A 24,067-nucleotide genomic window follows, 5' to 3' on the forward strand; every position below is an offset into this window, starting at 1 on the left:
CAATTTACCTCCTTGTGTCTAGGGAGTTGAATTGCTTCTTTCTAAAATATAGGGGACTAAAATGCTTATTTTTTTTTCATAGGGGGTAATTGTTTATTTGTAATATTATAGGGGGTTGTTTGCGTATTTTCGGTAAATCTTTTCTATATAATTCCAAAAAATATTTGTATACTTTAAAAGTTTCATATTATGAGGGAGAAAGATGGCAAGAAAAAAGATAAAACATGAGCAAGTATACCATGAAAGTAAGAGAAACATTGTGTTCAGGACAAGGCTAGATGGCTTTCTTAAGAAAGCAAATGAGCTGTCTATCTTATGTGGAGTTGATATTGGCATAATCATTCATAAACAAGGAGAAAACAACGCAATCCAATGGCCATCCCCACAAATATTTAGGGAAAGGCTGCACAAATTCTTGGACATCCCAAACTTGGAGAGAACCAGGAAAATGGTTGTGCATGATAGGTACTTGGAGGATAGCGTGAGTTACGAGACAAAAAATGTGCTGAAACTCCGGAAGAAGAACGAATTGAGACAGTCTGAACAGTTGGTGAATGAGCTTTTTCAAGGTAAGAGTTTCGATGAACTTGATTTACATACACTGAATGGTCTGCAGTCGTATTTAGTTGGAATGCTCGATAATCTTCATCAAAGGGATATGGAGCTTAATGACGAGCTGCAACCTTCGTCATGTCCTGCTCCGATGCCAGCACATGGTGGCGGGATGGTGATGAAAACATCGTCAGCAATCCCTATATTTCTGGAGAATCCTAGGACTGATCCCTGGTTTGTCGAGACCGTGTCTCAAGAGCAAGATATCACGGGTTTTATGAACTTTCCGCTTGTTGCCAATAGGGCAACGACTAGGATCGATGGTGAAGACGCTGCACGACAAGTCGATGACGTGAATAAGCCATCATGGCAATATTGGAGTAACAATGTTGGTTCATGATTTATCATAGTAATTGTGGCACAATAGGGAACATTTGTAACATGATGTGTTGTGCTTTCTTTTTTTCTCCAATTATATTGTGAGGATGCTTATATTTGTATGCTTTTCATGTACATTTTTTCAGAAAATTAATGGGCATGAATTACTATATGTGGCTTCTTGCAAATTGTATATCATTAACTTCAAATATAATAAAAAGATTAAAAATATATAAAATCAAGATAATCAACATATTTCATATTTAATAGTTTAGTACGTATATATCAATTCACTCCACTAAGGTATAAAATAAATAAATAAACAAATGAAACAAAAACTAGTGAACATTTTATGTTTAACTATATATATAGGAAAAAATGCAAGTAAACCCCTTGCGATATCGCAAATGAGCAAATTACTCCCTTATGAAAAAATAAATAGCGATTTACCTCCCTGTATTTTTTAAAATACAATAATTTACCCCCCTATAATTTTTAAAATGAAGCAATTTACCTCCCTGTATAAAGAAGGTAAATTACTTCATTTGAAAAAGTACAGGGGATAAATTGATATATTTTTTTAAGGGGGATAATGTACTTATTTTCAATATCACATGGGGTAAATTGCTATTCACCCTATATATTTATGCAGTTAACATATGCTTTATTAATAATCAAATTATACATACAAATATTAAATACGAATTCGATAAATTTTCGACTGGTCATCTAATTACACGAATAGTAATTAATCTTTAACTTTTTTTCATATATAATTGGTTGCTACTTTAACTTACACACATATTTTCCTTACCAAAATAATAGGCTATTTTTTAGTTAGCATTTACAAATCTGTCAATAATTGAGCTTATCGTAATCTTTTGACATCCCTTATGTATCACATTTGGTAAGAACAGAATTGACGCAAGTATCAGCAGCTAGTTCGCAATGCAGTGTCCCTTACTTGGATTATTCTTGATGAGCTTAGATTCTGTATACTTAGTGCTGAACTATCTCATAGCATTACTTTGTATAGAGTATGGCGGATACCATAACCTACTTAAATTGCCATTTCATTTGTACACTCTGTACTTTTCCTTAATGAAATTTATCATTGTTGAAAAATAATTGAGTTTAGCAATAGGTCAATAATTTACGATATGTTGGATTCACATTCTGACTTTTTTTTTTCTTTTTTCCTCCCTTTAATGATTTAATATTGTATTCTAATTGAAAATCATAAAAATTTTAAATCATAGCGCACCTTGATTAATGAAAGGTCTATATATAGAAAAAGAATGATAGTTAGAGCAACTACTTCAAAACTTTTATATTTTACTATGATAATTACCTATTTATATTGGTGAAATAAGGTACGCGATAGATTCTAATGAGTACATCATTTGTTATATTAGAAAATTATATTAAAATTATGTAATATCACGACAACATATCACCAATTAAGTACATTCGAGATAATTTTTGTAGTCTTTTAACTTTACCAATTATATGAAAGTGATGTAATATTGATGTTTAGGATCGAATTATTTATTTTAAAATGTTACTTTGCACTTAAAAAGTGTCGAACAAAGAAAATATCAATCACAACTCAACTCGAGCTTGATATAAGTTGGAGTTCTTTCACAAGTCGGTCGAGATCTCTAATATCTCAATTCGAAACGGCGTGAGCCGACTGCGAGATTATTCCTTTTTTTATATATATTTTGTTATTTTCTATCCTCTAAAATGTATTTTTATTTGCATACATATTTTAAATTCGTCTAAATCGAGCCCAAGATAGAGCCTTGATATTTTACGAAGATTGACTCATTTACGCCTTTACATACACGAGAATTGATAACAAGAGTTAAGTTTGCGAAAACGAAAAGGTTACACATCAAATGAGAAGTATTAGACCATAAATTGAAATCTAGCATCAAGCATAAAAAAATTAAATTTAAAAAAAAAAAACAAAGATGTTAGAATATAACTAACATCATTTATAAATGTATTCAATACTATTATTGATGAACATTTAATTAAATGACAATCGATTTTGTTTATTGGTTCACACGATTTGAACTATGTGCCCCCTGATTAGGTCACTTTTCCATCGTTCTTGTAAAATAATATCACTACTTAAATCACTCGTAACAGACTTGTCATACAATGCACGTTTACAAGTAAAACGTCTTATTTCAAAGACATTGTAGTATGACACTGGTGGGTTTCGAATTAAGAACAAAAATATTGAATTAATCCATATAGGATTTTGACTAATTAAGGGAATTATTTATTAGACGAAAATAAAAGCCACAAATATTAGTTAATTTTTTAAATTATAGAAGATATATTTGTAATTATACTAAGTATTGGGGAGGACGGAGTAATTATCAATTTTTCGTACATGAGGGGGAAAATGCAAATTTGGCCGAAGTTTATACTAGTTTGAATCTTGCAACCAAACGCGCTCGAGCTTCCACTGCTTTCCCGCCATTGGACCCATTTCCCGCCGTTGTGTTCCATTCTACAATAATAAATGTAAAACCCCCTTTTCATTCTTCAGTCCAAATCGCATTCTGAAGTCCTTCAATTTATACATTTCTATAGCTTCTCGGCGCAATCCCGGCCTATAGAGATGCCGACCGTCGCTGGGCGCCGCTCATCTCGGGCGGAAGATCCGAGAGCTGAGATTGGTATCGCCGCTACTCCTAAAAAAGGCCGATTGAGATCAGATAATGGTCTAACCGAATCGCCGATGCGTAAATCTCCTCGGTTCTGCAATCAAAGCAGCCCTAATAGTCCGGTGAAAGTTAATGTGAGCTCGCTTATTGTACCAAGCTTGTTAATTGTTATGATTCTGTAATCTAATGGATTAGTGTTGTTTAACTATGGATAATGACTGAATTGTAATTTCATACTCGTTTATTAAAACTAGCAGTTTTGCGTTTATGTTGCTGCTCTCTTAGTTGATATTTTACATTATCTGGAAGCTAATGATGATACACGGTCAGATAGGAGTTTCTGTAGAAAGCTGTACAATCTTTAAAATCTACACAAGTTCAAGGGAATTCACAATGATCTTTTGCCCGTCGTGGCAGGTTGAGAAATGCGTGAAGACCTTGAAGAATTTCAGTAGATCAGCACAAGAACAGAAATTATCTGAGAATCTTCTGGAGAAACCGATTTGGGATCCAAGAGGTTAGTGTTGATTACCGAAAGAGCGCATTGTTATCAGTATGTCGGTATGCAAATCTAGATTATACTTCATGCATTTTGTGGATGATTTATTTCGCATTGGTTAGTTCTTTTATGGTGATTCCCATGCTAGTAGATGTGGAGCAATTGAGAGCGGTTAAGGAGGCACTACATGTTTCCACAGCCCCAACAACTGTTGTTTGCCGTGAAGATGAGCAGAACAGGATCTTAGATTTCTGCAAGAAGTGCACCCAACAAGAGAAGTCTGGGAGTTTATATGTGTGTGGTTGTCCGGGAACTGGAAAGTCATTGTCAATGGAAAAAGTAAAAGAGATCCTTGTGAATTGGGCAAATGAGGTACCCATCTTGGTACTTCTCAATGTGGTTGCAATTAGGTTTAATTACTTGTGGGATGAAAATTATTTGTCCCTAAATGTTCTTTTAATTCTTCTATCATTTTAGCTGTTAAGTTCCTTTTCGTTTTCCTTTATGCTTTTCAATCAATTTGATGTTAAACTAAAGTTTGGAGCTGCCAAGTGGCATTTTATATTCATTGAGCTTCAGAAAGTGAAAGAATTGACATCAGAAAGAAATTTGATCTCTAAATGTAATGATAGAGTTGATGGATGGGATATTTGTTTGAATTTCCATATCAAATTTTCTTATTGATATAAAAGTACATATGTTTTCAATTGATCAGTTCAATCCTAGTTACATTGGTTTCTGAGGCCAAATTTGTCCATTTTCCTTGAAAGATGATCATTTATGTAATTCAATCATTTCATCCGTCCTTAATCTGTGAGCACCAGTAAGAATTTCTTTCTGAAATGTGATTAAAGAATGCACCTGAAATCTGTTCACCTGACATCCAAGGTACTAATAGGGGATCATTTTTTCTTTTTGAAACTATATGACCAATCTGTGCTTCTCCGACCATCCTAAGATTATTGTTCAGTGTCTTTTCCTTCTTTTTAACTAAATTTACATCTTGGTGAATGATCATGAGATCTGTCCTTTTCTTTTACCTGGTCAGGAAGATATACAGCCGCCAGATATATTAACCATCAATTGCACTTCTCTGACCAACACGACAGAGATTTTCAGCAAGGTACAAAATTTTGATGTACGGTGGAATTTCAAAGCAAGAAATACCAGATATTTAGCTACTGTATCTTCCTACAGATTCTCGGACAAAGTCATCCACAAAAGAAACCTGATCGATCTTCATCCTCTTTACAAGTTCTTCGCAATATGTATTCTCAGAAGCACCTACCTGGTACGAAAATGATGTAAGTATCTTGTCCTAGTATTCTTTTCCAGTAGCTCCTGATAAAGGTGAAATGTTGCATGGTGTTTTATTTTTAGCATTTGTGGATATTTAGTATCTTGAGTGGCAAGGGCTTTCCGATTTTTGTATTCCGTTGCATATTATATATGAAAAAAAATTATCACCAAGCTCTTCTAATCGGTTTAAAAATGATCAACAGATTAGTTATTGCTGATGAGTTGGATTATTTGATTACAAAAGACCGTGCTGTGCTTCATGATCTTTTCATGCTAACAACAATGCCATTCTCAAAGTGTATTTTGCTAGGTACGTGTAATGGTAGTAATAAGATCCAAATCATTTCAGCAGTCATCTTCTGAGTTGGTCTTAATCTTTTTCATTATGTTTTCAGGTATTGCTAATGCAATTGACTTAGCTGATAGATTTATCCCGAAACTGCAATCCTTAAATTGTAAGTGCTTGTTTTTGCCGCAAGTCATACTTTATATCAGCTAATTTGCTAGGATTGTTTGAAAGGCAGACAGAATTCTATTCTGGTTGATCTTTTCTCTATCATTATTCCAAATTGTGTGAGAAAATATGTTATCCTTGAGCATGATCTTCTTCTGATCCTAATGACTATTTCTTGACAGTTTTATAGTTTTTTCTCTATTTATCTCAAAAGATCTTGTGTGGTGCTATAAATGAACACAATGTTCTCTTTTATTGTAATGCCTTATTGTGCTGTACCCTCATCTTTTGGCGGATGTACTTCCTTTCAGTTTTAGCCTCCATGTAAAATTATTTCAAAAGAAACAGCCCAGTTAACCTCTCTTTTCTTCCAAGTGCTTTGTTTGAAGTTGGCAAAATTCAACCCATTTATCTTCTAATTGTGGGGTATTTGTTCTTGAATTTTCTTCTTTACATCTAGGCAAACCTATGGTGATAACATTTCGTGCCTACTCCAAGGATCAAATCATCACAATTCTTCAAGAGAGGCTGAGGGTAAGCCTTAAGCCTTTAACTTCCATGTTATTGTGCATGCAGTTAGCTGCTTACACTATCATTATTGGTTTCAGCATTGAAGTAGTTTATTCATCAGTTTAACTGAGACATCAAATATGGTATTAAAAACACTTGTCTTGAGTCATACAGAAGGGTGAAGGAAATTTACATTAGACAACCTGGTACAATAAGGTTGATTTGAAGAGCAGATTGAACGCCTTTGAGCTCTTCCCTCGGCTTGTGGGACATCTTATCTTTATTGGTGTATTTAACAAGTGAATTAATAAGCTTGACAAGAAAAAGAATCATAAGAGAAGTGAAACGATTGCTGTTGCTTTGTGCATCTAAAGTAGCATTATTGCAGGTCTTACAGTTTCAAAATTCTTTGAGGGGATAATATATTATCATTCTGATCTTACTGCGATCCTGATCTTACTGCAATCCTAACAGGAGCTTCCATATTCAGTCTTCCAGCCACAAGCATTGGAACTCTGTGCTAGGGTGAGGTCAATCTATAGTTTTCACTTGAAATCACGTGGTTATCTATCTAATGTTATTTTGACATATCTATCTATAATTCATTGCTGCAGAGAGTTGCTGCAGCATCTGGAGATATGAGGAAGGCTCTCTCAGTTTGCAGGTTAACTAATGACTTTTGTGTTTGCTTATTTCATTTGCATTTTAACTTTAACTGCCTCCAGATCAAGCAGTTAGACATATCAGCTACAGTAGAACCTGTTGAGTGATGAATGAGTTAGTACTAAAAGCATGTGATGCTTCACCATTATGTACTACAGTATCAAGAATTTTGCTATTGTGTTGTCTAGGAGTGCAATCGAGATGCTAGAAGCTGAAAGAAGAGATGCTATAAGCAACTTGAGTTTGTCATTGTTAGAGAGGATCGAGGATCAACAGAAACCTGCTGCTTGTGGTACAGTGAAAAATCAATTAAATAACATGGTAAGTATTATAAGACAATGGTCTATCCTAAAGTTTCATTTTGGGATACTAGAATGGTCAAGAAAACACAATCAAGATTAATTTCTTGATCTTTTGCACTATTCTGTACCTCTGTTTTCATATTTTTCCCTAGTGTATTTAACATGTAGCATTATAAGCTGCGTACCAGTTTTCTTATAAGGTCTGGAATTGTTACAGGTGAGAATAGATCATGTTGCTGCTGCATTATCAAAAACGTTCAAATCACCAGTGGTAGACACTATTCAGTCTCTGCCACAACATCAACAGGTAAGATTTTCTCGCAACATGGTGAGAGATCCTTTCATGGGATGACTATGTTAGAATGGTTGAATAAGTCTGATTGCCTGGTGATTATTTCTGCTTTCTATTAGTTCTGTTGTTAAGTGTAACGCCAAGGGCCACGTGGTTTACATTTAGATATCTGTGTCCTGTTACATTTTCTAATATCGAATAGCTATTTTATCAGATCATACTATGCTCTGCTGTGAAACTTTTCCGAGGGGGAAAGAAAGATACAACTATTGGCGAGGTATGGTTTCTACCAATTGTCACTAAATTTAAACTTTCTGAAGGAGCGGATTGATGAACACCTTCCTTCCGTGACTGCAGTTGAACAAATTTTATGTGGATGTATGTAAATCGACTCTAATTCCACCAGTTGGCATTGTGGAACTTGCAAGTATGTGTAGAGTCCTAGATGACCAGGTAAGATTACTTATCAGACTAGACCCAAGGAAAATATATGACTCTGCACGAACATGAACTATTTTCTGTTCCCATAACAAGAATAAATATGACAAAAGATTGCATGCGCTCATCAGAGACACCAATTTGCAGGGTATTCTCAAACTAGGACAATCACGAGAGGAAAAACTAAAAAGAGTTGCACTGAAGGTAGATGGAGCAGACATCGCTTTTGCACTGCAGGTATGCAAATTGCACTGCAAAGATTTTTGGATTGTGTTCGAGTAATATCTCCTATGAGACTTCTTTATATCATTGTTGATAGCAAGAGCACCTTTGTTTATGTCATGATTATGTTGGAACAGGGTATTCGTTTCTTTCGGAACTGTCTGCAATGATTTTGGTGTGTCATTCTGCCGAAGCTAAGCTGAGGAGATAGAGTTAGTAAACCACATAATTTACACATGGACCAGCGTAGCAAGACGACAGATAACATCCACAATGTGGAGTTGCTAACCAATGGCTGTAAGTGGAAGAATTAAACAGTCAGTACCTCTGAAGCAATATGCATCTCAAAATTAGACCGAGATGCGTGGATGAATCGAAGAGTATGCCTTGCACTGAGTTGCCTTCGGAAGGACATTCAAAGAACAAAAGATGCCAAGAAAACCAGATCTGCGCGCCAACAATGTGATTTATTTTACACTGTTGGTAATGAAAATAATAGTATATATTTTCCTAGTGAATCTATATTCCCTTGTTCTTGTTCTTCTTCCTTTTTCTGTTTCTTGTCTTTTTAGCGATCATATCTGCGGTCATAGGTAGATTCATTTCTGTTTCTCTTTGTTACAAACAAACTTGATAAAATTACTCATGAAAATTGTAGCTAATGGATCTTCTTACCTTTTGTCTTTCACATTTAAAAATTCAACTACATTGGTGAGGGTAATTACAAGAACTCGTCCTTGAAAATAGTGTGGTTGTTGATTATATCTTCTCTTTTGGAATTATTGGAACATTTCTTCTAGGTTCTGCCTTTCACAATTTAAGTGAATACAAATTAACAACCTCTTCTAGTTTAAACTAAGAACAGAAGAGCTCAGTGAGGTTAAATTAAGCTGACATTTTATGAAGTTATATTTAATCACATAAAAACTCTGTAAATTACAAAATTTTAAATTTGTCCTTTGAAATTATAATTATAATTATAAATACATTTTTGATTAATTGGTGAAATTTAAACAAACACCTCTTGATATATTATATGAAAATTCCTTCAAAAGTAATATAATTTTAGAAAGAGTAGGAAGGTACGTATGAGGGTGTATTTATTACTTTAGTGCAATTTTCATCACTTTAGAATTTAGGAGGTATGAATTTTGGTTCATAAGGTTTCAACCGGAGGTATTCATTTGGTAAAATTGAATTCGAATTGTATGGCAACATACCATACCGAAAATAAAGTCGACTATTTGGTTCGATTGAAAAAATCACCGAATTTTGTTTGGTATTTTGGTTCCACATTTGGTAAAAAATAATTGAATATGAAAAATGATAATTACAATTCTTATTTGCCTTTTTCATTTTTGTTAAGTAAAACAACAAAAATGACCAATCTATATCTATATATTTTTAAAAGTACGAATTATTTAAAAAAAAGTTAATTCAATTAAATTAATTTTGATATTATTTTTTAAGGATAAAAATATAAAATAGTATACTTACTAATTCCTATTAATTATTTTTCGCATTATACACATTTACATTTATTAATTACTTTTCACATTTTTTATGTTTATTTCTATTAATCACTTTTCACATTACACTTATTTATTCATATTATTTTTTGTATATTATATTCATAAAATAATACATTTACTAGATCCAAAATACCCATATGATATAATACGAAGTGACTAGAAAAAATTATGAAAATCAAAAGGATTAATTTAATATTAGAAACTTCTCAGTATAAATATAGGTGAAAATTAGTTAGGTCACTTGACAGATTAAAATAGGCCAGATGACCAAAAATGAATTGTAACATAGGTTAAAAGAAAAATGAGAGTCAATTAAATCACTTATCATGTAAAGTGAACATTTTCTTTAGTACGATATACTAAAATATAATTTAAGCATTTGAGGTGTAATTATTGAGTACATGATATCGTTTTTTTAATTATCTCTAATATAACAGAACAAAATATTAATGTACAAGATTTGATATTTTCAATAATGTACGAGAGAAGTTGCTCCTTGTAAAAATATATCAATAAGTATAAATAGTACTCTTAAAGTATCACCGTATTACTAGATTACTCATTGACAGTAAATTATATCTACAAATTAGTGGTTCGTGACGGGGCAAAATTGATTTCACCCCCCCCCCCCCCAAATTTCCCCCCCCCCCCCCCAACAAGAATACTTTAACTTTGTTGGGCACATTGGTCATTCAAATAAGAGGGTGTTTAGCTGAATTTATAAGTTTCTCGAAATATCTTATAAGATGTTTGAGAGTTTATAAGCTCAAAGAAAGTGTTCGGCTATTTTGTTTTGAAGAGCTTATAAGATTTCAAAATAAATATTTTGGATCTTATAAGCTCTTTAAAAAAAAGTTAGCTTTTTTTTTTTATAAGATCTTATAAGTTATATAAAATTCATGTCAAAAGATTAAAATATCCCCATTCATACATTTATACACTCTTTGTCTCTCTCTTTCACACGCGCGCGCGCACACACACAAACTCTATGATTTAAATTCTTTTTTGCTATTTAATTTTTTTAATATTCAAAAAGGAGAAAATACTTTATTATTTAAAAATAAATTATAATAGTCAAATAAAAAAAAGACTGGTATTCATATTATATTTACTGGAAAATATAAAATTTACGACATTATAAATTATACGACTAGAAATAATCATTGCATTAACAAATATCCGTTATATATTTATATTGATATTCGACTAGCATGAATATACGTATATATTATTTTTATTCAAAAATTTAGGTAATAATTCATCATTTTTTTTTGTTATTGTAAAAAGATTATTATTAATTTTTATTTAAAATTAAACTAATGTGTACTATTTATAAAAGTATTTTAAAAATATTTAAAACAAAATATGTCAAGAAATAACAACTTATTTGATTCTAATGGTATACATATCTATTTTAGTTGTTTTATCAATTAAAGACCTTATTATGCCAAACACCCCATCATTTTATAAGATGTTTACACATCTTATAAATTTTAATATTTTATTTTATCCAAACGCTTTAGAAATTTATTTTTAAAATAAGATCCAACATCTTATAAGCTCTTAAAACATCTCATAAGATGTAGGGGGTTATAAGATGTTTTAGAAAAACTTAGCCAAACACCCTCTAAACCTCCAGCTCGATATGTGTTTTGGAAAGGACTCACCACCTGTCCTGCCGTAATTCCTCTTAAGTCCTGTATTGCGAATCGAGGATGACCCTGACTTCATATAGTTGCCAAATCATCTCGTAATGTTTATACTAATATAAAAAGAAAGATTTTCTACACAATGTCAGTCATACCATTGTATCAATTTTTAAATATAATAATTATATCCTAATTAGATAATTTAAAAAATAATTATAATTATCTTTTCTTTTACAAAGTGACTCCACGTCATTTTAACACCATTACATCAGTTCTTTTGTTATGTTGATATTACCTTAAGATTTCCAAATAAAAGAAAAAGATAATACCTTAAGATAGTTTTTTTTTTCTTTTATAAAAAATGATTTGTTGATTTATATATTTTATTTTTTTATATTATATCTTAAAATATAAAACGATTTGTCGCAACGGCTAATTTATAAGATAAATAAAGCCACGATGGCATGTCACTATTTTTTTTAATGCATTAACAAAATAATATTGAATTAGTTTTTCTTTTTTCTCTTTCTCTCTCTTTTTCTTTTCTACTAACCTCTCCTCTTTATTTGTTTAATTGTATCTTCACTATCTTTCATCTCACTTTTCCTATCGAAGGTTCTATTTTTTATTTTCACTTATTCTATTTTATGTATTTTTACTTATTATTTCAATAAATTGGTAAAGCAATATAAATAAAAACTAATGTTTTAGATTTTATTTTTATTGTATCAAATAAGAGAAATTAAGAATTTGGCATATTTTTTTTCTTTAGATTATATTAGCTATTATGACACGCCGTCCCTACGTGTTGATAATAAATAACCTTTTTTATATTTTAAAATATATTATAAATAAAAAGAATATATAAATTAACACGTCACATTTCAGAAGAAAAGGAAAAAAGAAAAGAAAACTAACTTGAGGGTATTATTGACACAAAAAAAATTTGGTATAATGGTGTTACGAATTGCTGTTTGTGAATGAAAAGTGTATTTACTTTTAATATTACTATAAATAAAATAAAATTAATTATACTAAGACCCCCTCTAAGAATTAGTTTTGATATCCACCGATATATGTAGTAAATCAAGCATAGTCTCTGTTGGGTCAAGCATGCAATATTGTTTAGCTTGGTTATCGTAACCTTACTGATACACTAATAAGTTATACCTAGTTTTATTGGATCATAACATTGTGAATCGACGCCTGTCGGCTTATAAGAGCTGTACATAGTAAGACAAGTCCAATTTTCACTGAATCAAGTATTACGATCCGACCACAGACATCACATAAAACCTGTAAACCCTCATAGATGCTCGAATTTGTGACACTTAAGCATTGGAGAATTGATCACGAAACCACCATATTGGTGATTCCCTCCTTTTCATTTTTTCTCTCATTGAACCAAAATATCGACTTTATTATTATAATCAAAATAATTACTCAATTACCATTTATACCTTTTTACAAATTGATATGGAAACCAGGCCCAAATTTTCCAAAATGACTGTAACATCTAGGTACTGTAAAATAGCCAAAATCTTAAAAAATCTTGCACTTTTATTTTTTGAGTCGATTTGATCTGAGCTCGACCTCGTAAGATACTTGGTGTTCAGGATCATCCCTTATTCGATGATTCATGTTGGGTTGTATACTTCACTAATTACTATAAATATACTCTCAAATGTTAGGTATATTTTAGGATAACTTACAACGAATTTTCTTAACATTTATCATAATTACAAATCCTCCCTTAATATTTAAAAAATTGTAACTATATCTTAACATTATATATACTCTAACAAATACCCCCTTATAATAACTCATTGTAAGAGGGTATTTATAATTTCAAAAAAGTATTATAATTTTTTAAATAATATAAAAATATTTATAATTAAGACAAATATCATAAAAGCCTGTCGTAATTTACCCTATATTCTATTTACCACATTTGCTAATTTTGAACTATTTTCTTGCACCTATGTCACGAGTTAAGCATTGAATGTAGGAGAGGTGCACAATATTGTTCATACCCACCTTGTGAATGCAGGTGTACCTAATTTTGCTCATTATCCAAGACCCACTAAAGGACCTAAAACACACCTACATACCCTAAATCCAGACCATAAAATCACAATTAAAAGCCATTAATTGGGATTCTCTCATAATTTAATATGTTAATTAAATATCATTCTAAGTCAAGTCACTTTTTTCTTGTTTTTTCTTTGTTTTTGTATTTTCTAATAATTAAAATAAATTTATTAAATGCAAAAACAATTATTATAAAAATAATTAATTTAATAGTTGATATTATATATTTAAGAGATATACGTATAAAATACGAATTTTTTCAGTACATAGAGTAGTGTTCCCCAAACTCGAAGGGTTGGCGCAATGGCGTGGGCTAATTAGATTCATATGTATGAGTCGTGTCTAGTAGGAAGTTTCGTGTCCGAATTCTCCATAATTTCAACATTCATTCGTGATAATGACAATCATGAACCACGAACGGGAATTAGTCTGGATTTTCGTCTTGAATAATTTTACACTCGAGAAATTTCATAGAGACAATCTTTTTGCGACATTCTTCTCTGGCTTTATTCTCAAATCTCTATTGCGTCTGTTTGGAATCAGCATCAAGGATTCCTTGATGTAAATATCAAAGAGGAACATTTGGGGCGTATTTGAACAGCTTTGGTATTATTTGTTTATAATTTAACTTAAAGAGATAAAAATATTTAATATTTGACATTATATGATTGGTCAATTTGTAATTATCTGGTTCATAATATTTGTATTTTTTCAAGAGATAAAAATCAAATTGTTTGTCTTGATTTAGTTGGGACGTACATGCATGTTCCACGTAGCGCTGTTTGATTGGCTCAATCTTTGACTGCAAAACATAATTTGATTGGCTGTCATACTTCAGTATTAATATTTTTCGGCTGTTGATTTAATTAAAATATCAGTTATCTTAACAGTTTATACTTAGAATTAACTTAGGGTTTGTTTGGTTCAAGTGAAACGAAAAGAAAAGTAAAAGGAGGAGGGGAAGTGAAAGGGGGAGGGGGAGCGAAACACTAATAGTTTTTTTTTTTTAAAGTTGTTTGGTATAATTGGAAGGGAATGAATCTCAAATACTTTCCTTTATTTGGTACGAGAAAAAAAAATTAAAAAAAAGACTAACTTTTATAATTTTATTGAATTACCCTTCTCTTCACTTTGTATTAGGAAATAAATAAATTAGATCATACTAATATAATTTAGTATATCAAAAATTTAAAAAAATTATTAATAAAAATATTTAGCAAATAAGAATAAGAATATTTTTGTTAATAAAAATGAGTATTTTTCATTTATTCTAAACTATTTGGTTTAAGAAAATAAAAATTACTAACAAGATTGTTTACCTAATTATTGACTTCGATACAGTAATTTTCCAACTATTTTGTTATTTTTCCCTTGACAATTATGTACGGTATTATCAGCGAGAATGAGAAAAGAATTGAAAAAAATGATATATATATAAATAGATATATATGGGTAATAGAATAAATAAAAATAAAAATTATACTTTTTTGTCTTTTTGGCCTTATACTTCTACTTTTCCTCCCAATTTTGAACAGAAACAAAATTGGATTTCGAAGGAGTTTCATATACGTCGAGTTTTAATTCACCTCCATATCTTACTCCTAACCAAATATAAGATTATCTCTTATACGTGCTTTCATAAATATAAACAAAAAATAAAATATAATAAATATATTATTTTATAATTATCATTATTTAATTGAACGTAAATTTGAGTTGTGTAGAGACTACAGAGTACACATAGTTTCCTCCAACTAAGAGAAAATAGTATTAAATGGGCCGACTGTATAGCTCATTACGTCGTTGGTTAAACCACCACATTGAATTGGACTTATGGAGGGAAAAGCCGAGGCACAGGATACCTGAAAACGACTACGTTTTTGCGCTCCCCCTCGTGCGTATCGCCTCCTCTCTCTCCTCCTCTTCTTTGTTTCTTCTGCTAATCTCCCTTCAATTTTATCGCCCATTCTTCCCTACAAAACCCTCCAAATCTTCTCTACTTTTACTTCTCAAATTTTTGATCCAGAATTCGTTCAATTTCGTTTAGTTTCTTTGTGTTTTTTTTGTCTGTGTGTTGAGCAATCATAAATGGCCTCTTTTAGTGTTCCATGCCCGAAGGTTTCGCCTACGTTGGTTGCTTCATCGCAGTCGACCCAGAAACTGCAGCCCATTGCTTCTTTTCCTCGATCTGATTCTAGATCAAACCGTGCATTGGCGACAGTAGCCCAATTCCAGGTTTTTTTGTTTTTGCTTTGTTTTCGTTTTGATGCCATTTTATAGTGTGAAAACTGGTCATGTTTGAGTGTTTTTTAGTTTGTTATTTTAAGTTAGTAATGAAATTTGAAGAGACCGAATACGAACATAGTAATCTGGAAAGAATTGCTGATATGTCGAAAGGAAATATGTCGAAAAGAACATGGATTTTGTTCGCAAGTCTAAGTTTTGTTGCTTTTTAGTAATTGTTGTTTTTTGTGTATATAACTTTAGGTATCTACAAAAAGAATTGAGACACTTGGAAGCATGTTGTGCCAGGGTGGGAAGTGAAGTCTCGGTGGAAACGTAGTTGTAATTTTCCTATTTTTTGGAACAGGGGGAACCTTGTCGTAACTATTAGTAGAAAAATTTGGTTGATTTTAGTGATTATAATCTTGAATGGGTCCTAATGTTGATACATAAACACTGACTGAAAAAGAATCAAAATGCAAATTTAGCAAAAGAAAGTTGTGGACTTCAATATATTTAAATAAAATATACAAAGTTTATGGGAATATTGCATAGTGTGTTTCATGACATAAACTTTATCTAAGGAGGTCTTAGTATTGATTAATGAAACAATCCATGGATCATGATTTTTTTTTGGTATTGTACAAGAAAATGAACTTGTAAATAAATCGCAATTGTGTTAATAGTTTAAGGTGAATTTTATAGAAAGTATGAGAAAACAAAAGTGTATGGTATTGTGTCATGCATCTGAACCGAGTTTCAAGTGGAACTATGGTTTCTTGCACACCCAAATTTTCAGAATATATGAACATTAAATTTAATAAAACAATTGGGCAACAATTTGAGATTGATGGTTCTAAAATTGAATAAACCAACTAAATGTTGTGCAATATATATAATCTTTGCATAAATGTACATGCACACTCCAAGTCAGGGCCCACCATCCTAGCCCGCCTAAATCCTTCATGGTGTTGTGTGACATGTGTTTAGATGTCAGTTATTGTTTATTTTTGCTCGAAAATTGTATTCAGAAGGTGTATTAATTTTCTCGTCCGTTTAATGGTTATGAATATTTTGAATTTTATTTTGCATGTTTTGCTGTGCTTAAAATATGTTCCTTGTCCAGCAGGGATGCAGTCGTCGCCAGTCAGATGTCTTTAAGGTGTGTGCCCAGCTTAATCAGGTAGCATGAAGGCATTATCATTGTCCCTTCTTCAGTTCCGCTTGTCTCTCCTATCCCTGCTTTCAATTGTTAAGCTTGGCTCTGCCTTGAGCTTTAACTAAGATTATTCTCTACTCTGGCAAGGTTGCTGTTGAGAAGATATCAAATGCTACTCCAGCTCTGGAGACAGTGCCGATGAACAAATCTGAAAACCAACATGAAATTCCAGATGAATCATCTATTTTAACTTTTATGACCCAAGTGAAGGATCTTGTCAAGTATGTAAAACGCTTTATGTAGAGCACATAATCACTTTTTGGCTTATTCTCGGTTCTAAAACTTTTTGTTCTTGATATGGGCAGGCTTGTAGATTCAAAAGATATTGCAGAGTTAGAGCTCAAGCAAATGGATTGTGAACTTATTATTAGGAAAAAGGAAGCACTGTCCCAACCATCAATTGCAGCTCATTATTCTACACCACCTCCTACTCACCAGGCTTTGCTGCCACCACAACTGCCTCCTGCAAGTGCTCCCGCTCCTGCTTCTCTTCCATCAGCTCCAGCTTCAGTGTCACCACCTGCACCATCAAAACCAAAGTCATCACACCCCCCATTTAAATGTCCAATGGCTGGAAACTTCTATCGTTCCCCAGCTCCTGGTGCACCACCTTTTGTGAAGGTTTGTATTTTCATTATGCATGCATACTACAATCTCTAATAAAACTATGCTACTTTTTATTTCTACAATATTAGGGGGATGCAAATTTTGGTAAGTCAGGTTGCTTTCTGGAATAACGTTCTCTTATAAAATGGTTTCATCTATCCTAATCTTTTGCCTGAAATTGATCAAATACTGTGACATGTGATCTTTACTCCATCTTCTTGGCAGATTATTTGAGACATGACTGCATTAGTTTTTCCCTTATAAACAAAGGCTCCATGAGGCACCCTTGTCTATGTCAAACCTCCACAATTGTCTTAACTGAGGAAAGGGGAAATAAGTTATAGAACTTTGAAGTGAGATCAGTATGTTATTCTGTGTGTTGAAGACACTTGCTTTCTATTGCTCTAAACTCCAATTTTCTAAAACTTTTAACCCTTGAAATATTCTTTCTTGGTTGGTGATATAGTGTTTTCGTGTACTCTTATGCTGAAAATGTAAGAATGTTTTCTTGATTCTTTGTCTACGTGCTTCACTTCAAACTTTTCCTGTTTCCTTGATTTTTTAGGTTGGTGATAAGGTGCAGAAAGGACAGGTAATATGCATCATTGAGGCCATGAAACTGATGAACGAGATTGAGGTGAGTTCCCAATCTATGCAAAGCTGTTATTTTCCCACATTTTTGGTTTACTGGATTATATTTGTCACTATGATTTTATTGAAGATAGAATGAGAAGAGAAATGCTTGTGTTAGATAATTCAGTCCGTGGATTTTTTATCTAATACTTAAGCTCCTCAATCTGTTGATATGTTGCTGGAAGGTGCAATTCATGGAACTTAAGAGAAAATAAACACATCCGTGCTTTATTATGCTGTGGATTTTATGAAAATAGAAGAGCCAACATAATGGTACAGAAAAATTCAGACCTATTTTTACTACAAGTGATGTGTTTTCCAGAAGTATTTTAAAATTAACAGTAACAAACCTTTAGCAATTTTACTGATGTTTCTTCACTTTTATAACTCTTATGATGCTGAAGTACGATGTATAACTTCCTTTACATTCTATATGATGTATAACTTCCTTTACATTCTATATGATCTAGCTTTCATATATTACATTGTGTATCTAAATTTTTTCAGGCTGATCAGTCTGGCACTGTTGTTGAGATACTTGTAGATGATGGGAAACCTGTCAGCGTGGATATGGTTAGTTTTTGGCTTTTCTTCACATCAATTTTTTTAGTTTCATAGTAGACTTCCAAATGCTTAATTTGGGTTGGGCGCTAAAAAATTTAAGTGCTAGAAAAGCCTCTGCTGCTTTTGAGTATTAACCCTCCAAGGATGATAAGACATAGAAAGCAATAATGATGATGTATCACTTCAAGGCCCTTCTATATCACTTTCGTGTCCATTAGTTCTTTCCATGACTAATTATTCCTCCTTTGCAGCCGTTATTTATCATTGAGCCCTGAGGAACCAAGTTGATCGCCCGTGCAGAACAATCACCGAAGTTATAAAGTATGAATTCTTTGGTCCTTCTGAGCAAATTAAGTATGAAAATAGGACAAAGTTGTTTTTACGATTATACTGTTTGACTCATAGTAATCTTGGTACTTATGAATTCAGAACAATAAATATTTTTGCAATGAGATATTGGTGGTTATAGTATTGACTATGGCCTCTCTTTATTTTCCCTGGTTATCTTACATGCCATACTTGGTATATCACTACGTTTTACAACTTATTTGCATGATCAACCAATCATCAAAGATATACCAGAAGGTATTTGCTAAAAATCTAGCAAGATAGAAGGTCGTTCTCGCTAGACATAAGTTACGTTGACGAATGGTGATTATGGTCCAACCAGCTGAGTCTTCTAGACTGCACAGAACAAAATGGGATTTGATATTTGAATTGGCATGTGCAACTTGTTGAAACTTGAATTGCATAAAAAGTTACACTCATTAACAAGTTGAAGTTGTAATGCGCTTATGAGATACCATCCGTAAGTACTAAGTTGAGTTGTGGAAAGATGGTAAAATTACACTTTTGGTCCATATGTTAGGGTAGTTGACACATTTAATCCCACAATTTTATGAGATTGCACATTTACTTTCAAAATTGGGAATTTTATTTGACCCAAATGACGTTTTCTGTCAGAAAATTAATGGTAGTGGGACACTTTAATTAGAGGGAAGCATGCGACTAAATGTGTAATCCCAAAAAATGTGGAATTAAATGTGTCGATCCCGTAACCTGTGGGACCAAAAGTGTAATTTTGTGTAAGATTTATATAATCATTTTATTTCATGTTTTCTTTACATTTTTTTATGTATTGATTTTTCAAAAGGGTTGCTGAAGTTCTCCATCTCTGAATGCTACTAAAGTGATGGCACATAAAGTACATTAATAGTTGTAATTTTTAAAATATCGTTATAATAATAAAATAAATTTATATCTAATGTGATAGTCATAAAAATGAAAATAATATCAAATAGTTAAATTATTTAATTGTTGCTAATGTTTGAATTAGTTAAAATCAAGTTATTTTCTACCTTCTGTATCAATTTTGATTGAAATACAAAATATATTAATTATGTATTACAAATGGAATTTTAATCGGCAACAAACCTACAAAAATTCGTTCTCTATATGAATATATCAAACAAACTTAGATGCTGAAACAAACATGTTGAGTTGTTGGTTAAGAGAAACATTTGATTACTGAAAACAAGTGTCTCTCTTAGTTGAATAAATTTTGATTCTCTGAGAAAAATTGTGGCATTTAAAATACCGTTGAATTTTTATTTTCTTGGAATAACTTGTGATTCAGTAGTTACCTTACAGGACGACTTTTATTTGTTATATCTGAGTAATTCCTTTTTTTTTAAGTTTACCTTAAGGAACTACATCTATGCAAGTTAAGATTGTGAATTACTATTTAACACCCCAAACTCTTCAACGCTGCCATTGAATCCTCTTGCTTAAAAATTTATATGATGTACAATCTTCTTCCTAAAGAAAATGCATAAGACATGCCATTCAAATAGGTAAAATTACACTATTGGTCCCATAGATTGGGGGTCGACATATTCAGTCTCATATTTTTTTTTAAGATTACACATTTAATCCCACACTTCCCTCCAAAAAGTCCCGCTAACGGGCATGCGGACGTGACCTGCGTGTGCCGTTAGTTTTTCGCCGAAAAACGTCCCAACTTGAGACTAAATGTAAAAATCTCAAAAATCATGGAACTAAATGTGCTGATCTCCTACCTATGGGACCAAAGTATAATTTTGCCTGGAAAGATGGATTGATGATATTGTGCGAAACTCCCTTTGAAATGCGTTGAACTATTTCATGTAAATGGAAACGGTTGATGTGTTCCTAATCGGAAAAAATGCAATTTAACTCTTGTGATATTGTAAATATACAAATTATCTTTTTATAAATTTTTTTTAGTAATTTATCCCCTGTGTTTTTAAAATGCAGCAATTTACTCCCCTGTATTTTTTTAAATTAAGCAATTTATCTCTCTGGACAAGAGATAAATTGTTTTATTTTAAAAAATATAGGGATAAATTGCATTAAACCCATTTCCAAAGCATTTATTAGTTTCTTTATATTTTCAAGATTTCCCAACTGGAAAATTAAAATATTTTTGAAATTACTACTGTGAATATATGTCTTATATTATTACTCCTTCTGTATGCATTTTCCCACTTCTCTTAGAAACAGTACATCTAAGGAGTTGATGCCATATTTGGCACAACCAAACTATTAATCGAAAAATATTATATTTCTCGTCCCATAGGATAAAGATATACACTTTTTGTTCTTGCCTTTACGCGATTTTTTGAAAGAAACATTTCAAACTTTTCTCGTATTTAATTTCAAGAGCACCTTTCTGTTAAAAAATAAATGGCAAAATAACGTGTTTTGCATGTGACCATTATTTTTTTTTACGAAAAGTTATGTGACTAAATCTCGACTTTTTTTGAAATTTTGTACCAAAAATAAAATTTTGAAAAAGGAGACTATCTTTTTAGAACCTCCTATTCTTTGGACCAGAAAAGCAATTTGCTACGATATTTTCAATGCTCGAGGAGTTACTTGTATTCGGATTCGGACTCAATAAATATTCGTAGTCGTTATTTATATACTCTATTCCAACATTATCCGTAGAATATCTATTGGGTCTTATCCATATAGACAATATAATTGGGTAGGATTTGGATCTTACCATGTTAAAATAAATGAAGCAATTATACATATATATATATATATATATTTGGTAATTCTATCATCATAACATATTACTAAAAATTAGTTTATTAAAAATATTTCCTGAACTTGTGATCGATGAGAATTTAATAAAAAATAATTCAAATTATTTTTTTCTTTAAGTAAGAGCGATGAAATATTATTGATTGTAAATAATTTATTTCAATTAATTATAATTCATCGTTCTTACTTAAAAAAAAAACTCCATAATGTTTTTTTTCAAAATATCAATATGTAAATATTTAATAAATAATGTGCAAAATTTAAGAATTTTATATGACAAATAAATCTAGTGAATTGATTTATAAAAGAAAATTACAAATTCAATGATTTAAGTTAACAAATAATTATGAATTTTAATAGTATTAGATTTTACTCATTCGATACCCATACTTGGGGGTTTTTCAGGGTTTAGACCATACCTATATCCAAAATACTTATTTCAATAGATATGAATTTGGGGTTGAATCTAATATAAAAATACTAAATTCGATCTAGGTATTAGTTATTATAATGAGTTTGAATCTGGGTATTATCCGTACATTGAAAAGCCTAAATTAGATTTTAATATGTTTAGAACACTCATATATATATAGGTTTTCCTCAATATTATCTTTTTGAACCATGATTAAAAGTATTAGCCGATATATTAATCTGGAAGGATTCTTGCCAATTCGAGAATATTAGACGATAGCTATTATTCTTCATGTATATACGTATCGCCCCTAATATTTAATAATTCTCAAATATACCCACGTTACAATGATATTATCAACAATAATATCTAACATTATATTGTCGCAAACAATATATCCATTCATAAAATTTATGCTTTTTTTTCGAAGATTCCTCATATTATATATATGATTTATCTAACGTATTATTATATGTGCAATGAATATTTTCTTCTTATTATCATTCACAAATCATTTTTAGTTATAACAAGTTTCGACAATAATAAGTCACTTAATCTTATTTTAAAACTTCTCAACATAAACTACCGAGTAGTAACTTACGATTTTTATAATTTACTATTCTTACTAAATTTTTAGAATTTTTTAACATTCTATAATATATTTATTTCATATCATCAAATAATATTTTAATATACGGCGCTTGATGTAACACATCATTTATAAATATTATCATCAATACCGCAATTTTAATCTATGCTTTGCTTTCCAGCCATCTCATTTCTTGTCTTGCTGCATCCCCAGCAATGGCCCCGATGCTCAATCCAACTCCATCTCCTGGAACAATTCCTATAAAAGTTCAACCACACATGTATTCCCGATTCAAGAGGATCTATTATTTTTCGAATATATATTTATCATCATTTATTTTGGATAATATCGACAGATAATAACAATAAAATAATATTATTGATCGTGTTGGGATATTATAAACGATAACATCCGATAACGTCGTGTTGTTGCAAATATTGTGCATCGATCCGTTGGTGTAACTTATACAAATTTTTTTCGGAATTCTCTTATTGTAAACATATGATTTACTTATGGTATTATCTTCTCTACAATAATTATAATTAGTTCAGGTTTGATAATATATAATATTTTATTTAATTTTATTCTAAAACCATCTCGATACAATATACTAATGAAGAGTAATCTATGTTATTTGTATTTTATTTTATACTTTTTTTTTAATTTTTTAGAATTTTTAAACATCCTATATAATGGTTTTTTTTATATCACCAGATAATATATCAATGCATCGCTTTTGTGTGGAACAACGTCTACCATTGTTATCGCTGATATTGCGATTTTGTATGGTCTATTATTTGCGACTAAAACTGTAAGTTCCGTATTATTTGCATATTTTATGATTTTAATTATGTCGTCATTATTTGTATATTAGTATGGGTTGGTAACGATAATTTAAATACGGTTTTTTCGCACTGTTAATTTATGAAAATCATTATCATAACGGAGAAAAGTTTTATTTTTTTGTATTTAAGAAAATGGAAAAAAGTTCTTATCGTTCAATATATGTATATAAAAATAAATATTGGCTCCACTTGTAATGATTTATTTGTTTCATTTGTTTTTCAACATATAAATAATCTAAATGCAAACTATCTGATAATTATGTTTATGTATGACATAATTCAATAAAGTTGAAGATTCATTTATATAAAATCTCAAATTTA

The 24,067-nt window shown here is 31.2% G+C and overlaps 3 protein-coding genes across 6 annotated transcripts; all 3 read left to right on the plus strand.

The window, feature by feature from the left end:
* On the plus strand, positions 203-952 carry LOC105158106 (agamous-like MADS-box protein AGL86). The gene has a single exon (XM_011074744.1). The coding sequence runs from the start codon at positions 203-205 to the stop codon at positions 950-952; it is 750 nt and encodes a 249-aa protein (XP_011073046.1).
* Positions 3,485-8,707, plus strand: LOC105157970 (cell division control protein 6 homolog B). Its single transcript, XM_011074538.2, has 16 exons — positions 3,485-3,748; positions 4,032-4,131; positions 4,265-4,485; positions 5,162-5,236; positions 5,311-5,417; positions 5,616-5,722; positions 5,808-5,867; positions 6,327-6,400; positions 6,851-6,901; positions 6,991-7,040; positions 7,228-7,360; positions 7,559-7,648; positions 7,848-7,910; positions 7,991-8,086; positions 8,219-8,308; positions 8,431-8,707. The coding sequence occupies exons 1-16, from the start codon at positions 3,569-3,571 to the stop codon at positions 8,461-8,463; spliced, it is 1,530 nt and encodes a 509-aa protein (XP_011072840.1). The 5' UTR covers positions 3,485-3,568; the 3' UTR covers positions 8,464-8,707.
* LOC105157971 (biotin carboxyl carrier protein of acetyl-CoA carboxylase 2, chloroplastic) lies at positions 15,376-19,301 on the plus strand. Of its 4 annotated transcripts, none has more exons than XM_011074541.2 (7): positions 15,376-15,800; positions 16,915-16,950; positions 17,095-17,228; positions 17,313-17,628; positions 18,179-18,250; positions 18,754-18,819; positions 19,062-19,301. In XM_011074541.2, exons 1-7 carry the CDS (start codon positions 15,654-15,656, stop codon positions 19,083-19,085), a joined length of 795 nt encoding a protein of 264 aa, XP_011072843.1. In that variant the 5' UTR covers positions 15,376-15,653; the 3' UTR covers positions 19,086-19,301. The 4 variants fall into 4 exon arrangements, with proteins under 4 accessions (XP_011072843.1, XP_020547877.1, XP_011072841.1 ...); XM_020692218.1 differs by having other exon boundaries at positions 16,918-16,950; XM_011074539.2 differs by having other exon boundaries at positions 15,378-15,800; positions 16,915-16,971.

The sequence above is a fragment of the Sesamum indicum genome, linkage group LG3, assembly GCF_000512975.1.
Source record: "Sesamum indicum cultivar Zhongzhi No. 13 linkage group LG3, S_indicum_v1.0, whole genome shotgun sequence".
NCBI lineage: Eukaryota > Viridiplantae > Streptophyta > Magnoliopsida > Lamiales > Pedaliaceae > Sesamum > Sesamum indicum.

Coding starts and splice junctions, on each gene's coding strand:
- LOC105158106 (XM_011074744.1), top strand. CDS start 203: ATGGCAAGAAAAAAGATAAAACATGAGCAAGTATACCATGAAAGTAAG.
- LOC105157970 (XM_011074538.2), top strand. CDS start 3,569: ATGCCGACCGTCGCTGGGCGCCGCTCATCTCGGGCGGAAGATCCGAGA. Junction 6,902..6,990: donor CATTGGAACTCTGTGCTAGG/GTGAGGTCAATC, acceptor TCATTGCTGCAG/AGAGTTGCTGCAGCATCTGG. Junction 7,911..7,990: donor AAGATACAACTATTGGCGAG/GTATGGTTTCTA, acceptor CCGTGACTGCAG/TTGAACAAATTTTATGTGGA.
- LOC105157971 (XM_011074539.2), top strand. CDS start 15,654: ATGGCCTCTTTTAGTGTTCCATGCCCGAAGGTTTCGCCTACGTTGGTT. Junction 18,251..18,753: donor AACTGATGAACGAGATTGAG/GTGAGTTCCCAA, acceptor AAATTTTTTCAG/GCTGATCAGTCTGGCACTGT. Junction 18,820..19,061: donor AACCTGTCAGCGTGGATATG/GTTAGTTTTTGG, acceptor CCTCCTTTGCAG/CCGTTATTTATCATTGAGCC.